This window comes from Cololabis saira, chromosome 19 (assembly GCF_033807715.1).
Source record: "Cololabis saira isolate AMF1-May2022 chromosome 19, fColSai1.1, whole genome shotgun sequence".
Lineage (NCBI taxonomy): Eukaryota > Metazoa > Chordata > Actinopteri > Beloniformes > Belonidae > Cololabis > Cololabis saira.
The window spans coordinates 36,767,856-36,778,408 of record NC_084605.1 but is presented as its reverse complement, the minus strand read 5'-3'; the positions used below and the strand labels follow the sequence as shown (position 1 = coordinate 36,778,408).

The 10,553-nt window shown below is 43.3% G+C and overlaps 1 protein-coding gene across 3 annotated transcripts; it reads left to right on the top strand.

Moving 5' to 3' along the window:
- The first annotated feature begins 472 nt into the window (after positions 1-472).
- Positions 473-9,959, top strand: atxn7l3b (ataxin 7 like 3b). 3 transcript variants are annotated; one of them, XM_061707812.1, is made up of 9 exons: positions 473-573; positions 1,029-1,071; positions 1,630-1,755; positions 1,904-2,036; positions 4,470-4,641; positions 4,974-5,074; positions 5,173-5,195; positions 5,315-5,360; positions 8,949-9,959. In XM_061707812.1, exons 3-9 carry the CDS (start codon positions 1,705-1,707, stop codon positions 8,954-8,956), a joined length of 534 nt encoding a protein of 177 aa, XP_061563796.1. In that variant the 5' UTR covers positions 473-573; positions 1,029-1,071; positions 1,630-1,704; the 3' UTR covers positions 8,957-9,959. The 3 variants fall into 3 exon arrangements, with proteins under 3 accessions (XP_061563796.1, XP_061563794.1, XP_061563795.1); XM_061707810.1 differs by having other exon boundaries at positions 8,989-9,958; XM_061707811.1 differs by lacking the exon at positions 473-573 and adding an exon at positions 604-626 and having other exon boundaries at positions 8,989-9,958.
- Positions 9,960-10,553: the final 594 nt, after the last annotated feature.

The window sequence follows — 10,553 nt, the reverse complement described above, 5'->3', positions numbered from 1 at the left end:
GACAAACAGAGGGAGTGGGTCTGCAGCAGCAGGGGGGGGGAGAGAGGAAGAGGTGAAGGAGGAGGATGAGGAGGTGAAGGAGGAGGGGGAGGAAGAAGAAGAGGGGGGAAGAGGAAGGGGTGAAGGAGGAGGAAAAAGTAGGAGGGGGAAGAGGAGGAGGAAGAAGAGGAGGGGGGGGAGAAGAAGAGGAGGTGAAGGAGGAAGAGGAGGAGGAAGAAGAGGGGTGGGGGAGGAAGAGGAGGTGAAGGGGGGAGGGGAATGAAGAGGAGGGGGAGGAGGTGAAGGAGGAGGAGGAATAGGAGGAGGAGGAAGAGGAAGAGGAGAAGGAGGGGGAGGTGAAGGAGGGGGAAGAAGAAGAGGAAGAACAGGAGGAGGGGGAGGGGGAGGAAGAACAGGAGGAGGGGGAGGAAGAACAGGAGGAGGAGGAGAAAGAACAGGAGGAGGAGGAGAAAGAACAGGAGGAAGAGGAGGAGGAAGAAGAACAGGAGGAGGGGGAGGAGGCGCATCGTGGGATCGTGCGGGGATCGATTGCTCCTGCCTGTGTCTGATAAAGATGGACGCCTGCCGAAACAGGTAAATAAACTGAATCACGGGCTGGTGGAGCCTCGCTGCTCCGGGACTGGAGGGTGAGGCTTGCCGGGGTCTGGGGGCCGTGCTGTCTGTGTCGGGGGGAGTCTCGAGCCGCAGCAGCGCCCCGGGACCAGCAGGCTCGTCCCGGGGAGAGACGCGCTTCATCGGCTGAGAACCAACCCATTAAACCCCGTCCCGGCTGTTACTGAGCCCGGACTGAGCCCGGGCTGGTGCGGGGGTCCCGGGGGTCCCTGCTGCCCCTGCTGCCGCAGACAGGGCTCGGTTCCCGGGGAGAGCAGCTCTGCTGTTCCGCTGCTGCAGCAGCAGAGCTGCTCTTTGTTTTCTCCAGCTCCAGCTAAGCTACTCTGATTTAACACCCGGGCTTTCTCCGCCAACACGTGGAATGCAGTCTCCTAAAACCTCTGGTCACTTATTTTTCTTTATTGTGTTGGTTTCAGGTCGTAGCTGTAAGGAGTTGGTCCCTGGCGCCGTGTGGAAGTTGTGAGTTACCTGCATCACACCCACGAGCATCCATTGTTTCAGTGCTAATGCCGCGTTCCATTTGTCCTCGGAAGTGGGGATTTCCCAGTTCCCAGTCGGAATTTTCAACTGGAACGCCCCTCGAAGTGGGATTTCCCACTGGGAAAGTGGGAGAGTCTTCACCACCCCCGAGTTCACATTCCAAGATGGCTGCCCCGGTTGTAAACAGTAGAAGAGAGCTCTGTAAAAATTCGTAGCACTTCATTCTAGTTTTGGTCACACTAAATCAGTCGTATACAAGTATTGTTCGGCATATATATGATGCTATAGTGTAATTTACATTTTTCATGTGGTATATGCGAATTACAAACTTGTTTACCTACTTTGTAACTGGAACGCTGATAACTCGGCAGTGACGTCATTCCCAGTTCCGAGTTCCGAGGTAAATGGAACGCAGCATGAAGCCTGATTTATGGTCCCGCGTTAAATCGACGCAGAGCTACGCCGTAGGCTACGCGTCGGTGTAACGCGGAACCATAAATCAGCCTTAACCATGTGCCTCTCTCCCTGCTGCTGCAGCCCTGTTCTGGGCCGAGGCTTTGCTGCTCTACAGCATGACCACAGCACTGTCTGATCATCTGGTAGTTCTGGCAAATGAAAATGGAGGAGGTTTCAATGTCCAGCCTGGACAACAGCAAGCTGGAGGTACGGTGACTAACTTACAGTGTGATGATGACACTGCAATTGCAAACACACACTTGAACAGTCACATCCCATCGGGCTGCAGGATCTGCTGCAGGACTGTTGCAATGCAAACACACACACGGTGACATGTTTTCTCTCTCATGGGCAGGGTCTGGCTCAGGACATCCTGTCTGACCTGGTGGAGGATGCATGCCTGGGTCTGTGTTTCGACGTGCACCGGGCTGTGAAGCAGGGCTACTTCTTCCTGGATGACACAGACCAAGAAAGCATGAGAGACTTTGGTGAGGCAGTACTCGAGTTGTAAAAGAAAATCAGGGGGGATGGTGGATTTTATCATATGGGGACAGATAATTTCTGCTGATTACAAATAATATAATATATTACAAATAATAGCACTGACCAAAACGGCTGCAGAAATACTGCAGGAATGACATAGCAGCAGTTAAATGCAGCCTTCTGTAAGCTTTAAATATCCACTGGGCTTACATCAAATACATCAAAACACAACAATAAAAAACACTTTTCTGAACTTATCAATATGACTCTGTCCTTCACAGGATAAGTAAAATGGATCACTGCAAAAACTCACAATCTTACAAGAATATTTGTCTTATTTCTAGTTAAAATGTATCATTTTAGTAAAGAAAATCTCATTACACTTAAAACAAGACTCAACAATTTAACAACAATTTTCACCTGTTTCAAGTAGATTTTCACTTGAAATAAGTAGAAAAATCTGCCAGTGGAACAAGATTTTTTTGCTTGTAATAAGAAGATAAATCTTGTCCCACTGGCAGATTTTTCTACTTATTTCAAGTGAAAATTTACTTGAAACAGGTGAAAATTGTCAAATAAGTTATTTTTCTGGTGTTATTTTTCTGGTAATGACTCTAAATGTTGAAATAGCAGTAAAACCACATTCATTGATGAAATGACATAAGGGATGGAAAGGGGGGATGACAGTTTTTCAGGGGGGATGATTTGGACCGTTTTTATTTCAGGGGGGATGATTTGGACAGTTTTTATTTCAGGGGGGGATGCCATCCCCCCTCATCCCCCCTCAACTCCAGTACTGTGGTGAGGACAACTTCCTCGAAGAAATAATGATTTAATTTGAAGAGTTCAAGGGAAAAAATGGTAGAATAAAAGAGTGTTGGCATGTAAAATTACATTTAGGAAGGGGAGCTGCAACAAACTGCTGACGGTCAAGGTCAAGGTTTACTTTATTAATCTCCCGCGGGAGAAATTGGTCTCGGAGTAAAAGGCCACAATGCTGCAGTACAGACAGACGCAGACGGCACAATAAAAACATCAACACCATCAACATTATCGGAGGCATGTGCAAACACTTGCAATAGCGCTGTGCAAACCAATACATTTAGTGCAAATTGTTAAAAAGGATGCTGGTATCATCAGTCTTTTTTAACCTTCCTGTACATGATCTCAGCAGCAGTTGTTAACCAATCCCTGTGGGCTGGCTTATCTCAGCCTCCTATCTTTCCCTCTAACCACTCGGGGGAGCTCATTGATAAGTTTGACTGATTGTGGAACAAAGGAGTGCTTGTATTTATTGTTCTTCCACAGGGGGAGCCTGTATCTCCTGCCAGAGCTCATCAGCTCAGACTCAGGGTTCAGCACATGGGAGGGTCAGACAGGATCTGGTTGGCCTGCTGAATAGTGGACTGTTCAAAGTAGTGATGCACCGACATGAAAATTTGTGGCCGAAACCGAAAATTTAAATAAACACTTGGCCGAATACCGAATAATACCGAACCGGTTCTTTGCAGTTTTTCATTTATTTTGCCAATTTTTTCACCATTGCATAAATCAAATAAATGTGCAGTGAAATACCCGCCAGTCACAATTTGTCTTACTGTACTTATTGTATTTTTCCTCATAATCCTTTTTCATTTTCTCCCGTTCAAATCCAGTTAATCGGGTCGTGGTGGGGCTGATCTTCGCAATTTGAAGCCTTGTATAATAATTGTAAAAATCTGGGTTATTTTCTTGGAGGATCTGGTCATATCAGACAGTGAGGGTTCGCGCACTGCATCTGTAGTACGGGCCCTTTTTTCTGCGTTCTTTCCCCGATCTCCTGCGCTGTGTGTCCCGTCACCGTCTCCATCACCAAGCGGCTTTTCCAAGTCCAACTCAGCCTTCATTTCTCTTCACAATCATTTCTCGTGTCCTCTGCTTTTTCCCACATCCAAGTAATGATCTGACATGCTGACATGTTTGCTGCATTTAACACCGCTCCCCCCTCACTCCACGCTGTTCGCTGTTTGATTGCGTCATCATACGCCGTTATTAATTGTTCGTTTTTTTTCCCCACTTATTCCACTGAACACCGAAAGTGTTTTTTTTTCCATTTCCGGCCGAACAATTTCGGTTACCGAACATTCGGTATTCCCATGATCTTCCCTGCTGTTTTGACCAGGCTAACTATCTGGGATTTAGATTTGACAGTTAGGTTCCCAAACCAGCTGGTGATGCCATAACGTACGATAGACTCTATCGTCGCTCTATAAAAAAATCAACATAATGTTTTTGCAGACACCAAACACTCTAAGGCCTACGTAAAAAATGGATGCGCTGGTGGATCCTAACACAGACATTTGTCACAGGCGTGCTCCAATTAAGATCCTTGTCAATCATTAATACTTTAAACCTGTGTCGAATGCAGCTCGGTTTTTAAGCTTGACTTCCATTTCCAGAAATCGTGGACCAGCCGGGACTGGATGTGTTTGGCCAAGTGTACAATCAGTGGAAAAACAAAGAGTGTGTGTGTCCCAACTGCAGCCGGAGCATTGCTGCCTCACGCTTTGCCCCGCACCTAGAGAAATGTCTCGGGATGGGACGGAACAGCAGCCGGATAGCCAACCGCAGGTACACCGGGAAAACCACCCACGAGCCAACTCATCTGGCATCTCAAAGACTGTCCACTTATCTACTCCTACAACACCCAGCTTCCTCTTATGAGACAACATTTCAGGAACATGTATATTGTGTTATGGTGATGCAGGTGGTCACTGGAATGCTCCTGGGCAACAAAAGAAAAGACATTTGAATCTTGTGTATATATATATATATATATATATATATATTATATATATAAAAAAAAAAGAAAGTACTTTCATCTTGGAATGTCTTTGCTTTGTGATCAAACTATTGGTGATGACGAGTAATGCTGAGTCATTGTGTATCGTGTTCTTTTACAGAATAGTCACAGGCAATAACACCAACAATAAATCAGAGAGTGACCAAGAGGACAATGATGACGTCAACGATAACGACTGGTCTTACGGGGCAGAAAAGAAAGGTGATGCTCTACCTCTCCTTAAAAATTCCCAGAAGTGAATTAATTGAGATGTTGTTTTTATTAACTTTCAAATGTTTTTTTTGTTTTTGTTTTTACAGCAAAGAAACGGAAATCAGATAAGGTGCTATATATTTATATTTTGAATGATTACGTAATATATTTATTTCACATAACGTTATTTTATTTATGAAAACATAAACTCATCAGTTCAAACAAAATACATTCTCTGTCTTCTTTCAGAATCCAAACTCTCCAAGAAGATCCAAATCATTCAAGCATAAAAGCAGTAAGTGCACATCTTTATTCTCTGCCTATCACGTCACACACCCGCTGCATCGTATAATTTACTTCACTGCAGGCAATTATATCTTTGCAGTAATCTACTTGCGAGGTAGAGAAAAGGTTCCTTTCACAGTTACAGTATTTACATGTACCTGAATACCAAATCTGCTGTGAGGGACCACTCGTAACCATAAATCAGTGCTGATTAGAACACAGGGTTCGGCCCTGTATGCTGGAGGTCCCAAGGAGCCTGGGAACTTTCCCAGAATGAGATGAATTTTCCTTTAACCTCCATCAAAAATAGGGCTGAACGATTTTTGAAAATCATCTAATTGCGATTTTTTTCCTCAATATTGCGATTGCGATTTAATATGTGAATATTTTTTCAAGGTCCGGTTCTCATGTATTTTTCAACTACACAAGCAATAAATCAGTCTGTTTTATAATAAACAATGGCCGGGTTTCCCAGATGAGTTAAGTAGTTCTTAACAGCGAAAGACTTCTTTCAAACCTTCTTAAGGAGCCTGTGAAAGAAAATCGCGTTTCCCAGAGTCGCTCTTAGCTTAAGTATCTCTTTCATTAAGAAGGAAATGAAAGATGCTGCTGACCCAGTCTTTACAACCATCTTAGTGAACAAAGACTCACAGATCCAGCCGCGTCAGGCAAAACAATATTACACCAAGCAATGAGATATTAAAACAATGCACCACGCACAAATTTTGATCTATTTTATACTTTAGATTTATATTGTTTAGCATTTATTGGTGACAGCAAAGGGGGAAAAAAAAAAAGAAAAATAAGGAATAACAAGTGTGTTCCTGTATATGCTTTATGCATTACGCACAAATAAAACGATCATCATGAATATCATTTATTTGATAATTTGGCTGCTATACAGCATGTTCTCGCTGCAAATCAACCGCGTCGCCGTGCGCGAAGCAGAACTGTTTTTATGAACGCATTCGTGCGTCAGTACTTCAGTCCCCTGGACGTTCTGTCGGACCGGGCTGTCCAGGCAGCCGTCACACCGATCCTCCTGCCCGAGCCCGAGCCCGAGCGCACCTATGTGATGACAGGGAATCAGCAGCCGAAGAACGGAAATTCTTTGATGAATCGTTCATTGCAGTCTCAAATATAATCAATGGTGTCGGTTTATATTAAAGAATCTTTTTGCCCAGAAGAAAAAAGAGCGAAGACAACGACCCATAACTATTTTCTTCTCTTGAAAAAAACCCACCGCGGGGTTTAGGATAAAAAGACACGAGTCGGGATGCAGCATCATTCAGAAGAGGAGGTATACGTGCGAGGCGGTTCTGATCTCCGCAATTACAAAGCCCTCTATAATTGTAAAAAAGAATTTCACTTATCACGGGTTCTTTTTGGAACATAACCCCTGCGAAAAACCAGGGATTGCTGTAATTCCACGTTGCGATTTGCGAAACTCGCATTCTCTTGCCTCTTGACCGTCATGTTTTTGAACGCACACACACGCCCACCACGTTTCCTCCCGGTCTCTGCGTGTGGGGAAAAAAAGCCTCACTGTAGCCAGAAATAACGGAGTAACGCACTGTTTGGATGAAAAAGGGTCATTGAATTATATTTATCATCTTAATTTTTTATTATAACGCACAGGCAGCAGTGAATTAGTGCGTTAGGTAGCAGTGCTGCGTGTGAAAATGCGCTGATAGTGATCGGTGATCGATTTGCCTGGCATCGATTGATTTGGTTTCAGAACGGGACAGCTGCTCCAAAGAGCTTCTGAAAGAGCGAAACTAAAGAACGGTGTTAAGAAGTCATCTGGGAAACACCCGTATCTTAGGGTTCTTTCTTAAGTGAAACCTTCTTTGAACCTCTCTTAAATCCTTAAGAGAGGTCGGATCTGGGAAACCCGGCCAATGTCAGATTTATTTAAAGCACAGATTACAACAATAAGAAAACAAATCTGTGGCTTTACCTCTTTAACACGTCTACACACGTCTGTACACACGAGTGTTATGGGTCGTTCTCTCTGAACCCAATCACACGACACCAAACCGGGTTAAACTTTAGCCAAAACCAGGCGTAGTTTAATAGAAAAACAGAAAAACTCCCACAGGGAACAAAAAAACCTTCCTCACAGGGAACTCAGAACTTCTTCACAAATAACTCAAAAATCATAGAGAGGAAAAAAAAAACACCAGCAAAGCTCAGAGTTAACAAAACGAACCAGCAATGAATAACTGGCAGCCCCGCTCCTTAACCTTTAACCTCTCCTGCTGATGAGCTGACGGGCTGCAGGTGTGGCTCAAGGCTGATTTACAGTTCCTCGTTAAATCGACGTAGAGCCTACGCCGTAGGTTACACGGTACGCGCACCGTACAGAGCGCGTACCGCGTAACCTATGCCGAGGCCTACGCCGTAGGCTCTGCGTCGATTTAACGTGGAACCATAATTCAGGCTTCACAGACTCCACAGTCCGCCGACGCGCGCCCGGCTCATCGCCGCGCGCAGCTCCTCGCCACGCCGACTCCGCGCTCGTATATTTAATACATTTATAAAGCCCATATATTTGTAAAGCCCCGCCTGGCCGAGCCCTAATGCTGAGGCCATGGTAGATAGGTGACACGCGGCACTGTTGACTTTTTTTCCCTGCCGGCTCTGCTCACTCGCATCGTGACCAGATCACGTGTTAGAAAATCTCGTTTTATCACATCGCGATATTATCGCAAATGCAATTAATCGTTCAGCCCTAATCAAAAACCACGTCTCCACGACGCATGAACACTCACCACCCCAGGCTGCAGGACCTGCGTCATCCTTACATTATTGCAGGAACGTGGGGTTAAGGGTTGGGGTTTTTTTTTTTTTTTTTCTTTCCTAATGTGACAATACATCAAACCAACTGAATCATGCGCAGTAAGTGAACATATCAAGAACAATTACCTGTCCAACAAAAACACAGCCAACATGATGTCACTCTCCACCCACATATATATTCACTCTACTTTTATTTTGTTCAGTTTCAGGTTCTTTTTGATAACAAATTGTAGAGCTGCCTTTACCTGTTTGCCTAAAACAACAAACAACATACCAGAGTATGTTTGAGATACGTGCACTTGTCCACGGACACAAGCTAAGATTAGGTGATTGGTGGGAAGGCAAAATGTGTTTGCCTTTTCCCTGCTAAAATAAGCAAGACCATCACTAAAAAAAGACTTTGTGGGGGTGGCGGTAAATGTTTCTCCAGAGCATTTATATAGTTTGTGTTAATGTTGCTTTCACAGCAGGAAATAGTGTCTGTTAATTCATTTTTTTTCTTCTTTTTATATTCGTCAGACCACATAATAGTTTTTCATCTCCTCTGTCCATCATTAAAACACCCTTTTTGTGTGTGTGTGTGTGTGTGTGTGTGTGAAATAGGGTTCAATATTTTATACCGTACATTGTCTTTGGACTATTATTTAGGTTAGATAAGGGGTTTGCTAGTCATAGGATGCTATTTTATTTACATGTATTACTTCATGTATCCTCTTATTTTGTGTAAACACACTGTTCTCAAACCTCCTTTAAATTAACGTGAAATTAAACTGATGTTTAATTCTTCCGTGTCCAGGTGAATGAAGGAATGACGAGCTGCTCTCATTTCTCTCCAGGCATGATGGGCCCCAGGCGTCGTATGGACAACCAGGAGAGCCCGCGCATGCTGATTAAAGACGAGGCATTCTCTCAGTAGTGCACTCGGCCACAAACACGCATTCTTTTACCATTGTGTGTGAACACACACACACACCAGGGAGACCAACAGCACCTCAGCTTTGGCTCTTTGCGGTCAAACAAATGAACATTGATGTTATAGGTGACATTTGTGGCGTTTGCTGCTTTGCAGAAGCAGTTCCTCAGCTCCTCACTCTATACTTGACAATTTTTATTTTTTATTCATTGAATCATTGTACCAATACTCTATTTTTTTTTTTCCTTTTGTTTAAGTTCCAGTCTCAAATAATGAATATCACCATTTTGCAACTTAACTGCACAGAGAAAGTCTGGTTGAAGTGATTCAGCAGCTGAGCAGACGTAGTCTTGCAAGCACCACAGCGTGGACGAACAGTGTTTTGTCTTTTTACAGCACCAAAAAGATCAGGCATCAAGTATACGGATATATCCTCACCTTTGTAACATTTCATTCGTTTAGAGAAAAAAATAATAATGACAAAGACAATCATCGTTAATGGTTTGTCTTTTATTTTCACTCTCATCGTCAGGGTCGTAGTCGTCCAGCTAAATCACAATGCAAACAACTCTTGTCATTCACCTGTGGATGTTTTTGTTTTAAAATGTTCAGTGAATGAACCTCTAATTAATTGTACAAAATGGTATTTGCTGCTGGAAGCAGGTTTTTTTTTTTTTTTTTGGCTTCTATTTTGGTGGCTAGATCAGCTTGTTTTCTAGCATCAAATATGTCTTTGTATCATGTGTTTACATTGTAAAGGGTTACATTTATCCTCGGTGTGATGTGATAGTGTAAATATTCTAATAGTTGAAATGCTGCTATCAAGGCTCAGTTTGTTCATCTGTCTAGCATAATAAATGATTTGTTACCTGTAATAAGGTTGTGTGCTCATTGGAGCAGGAGGAGACATTCACACACTGACCAACAGGAGGTGCTGCTGAGCAAATCACATAAACCTTATTTTTTAGACACCTGATTTGTGACTCTCAACAGTGACTAAACAAATTCAGTGTAAAACTTGTTCGTATGATATAGGCCAGTGCTTCTCAATCCTGGTCCTCGAGTACCACTGTCCTGCATGTTTTAGATGTTTCCCTGCACCAACACACCTGATTCTAATTAAAGGTCCTAATTAGCTTGTCACCAAGGTCTGCACAGTTCTGTTGATGACACAGGTACTTGTATCACGGTGTGCTGAAGCAGGGTAGCATCTAAAACATGCAGGACAGTGGTACTCGAGGACCAGGATTGAGAAACACTGATATAGGCATATCATGTCATTTTATTTGTGTATTATTATTATTGCACATTTTACACGGTTGATAGTGACATGACTCGTCATTAATTAATTCTAATTCTAAGTGGAAACTGTGATAAAAGTACAAAGTGTTATCAAACAAAGGTAGAGGTGAACACATTTGGAAAATATTAAAAGATCAAATATGAAGCTAAAATAAGTAAAAATGCAAAGATTAGAAATGTTGAACA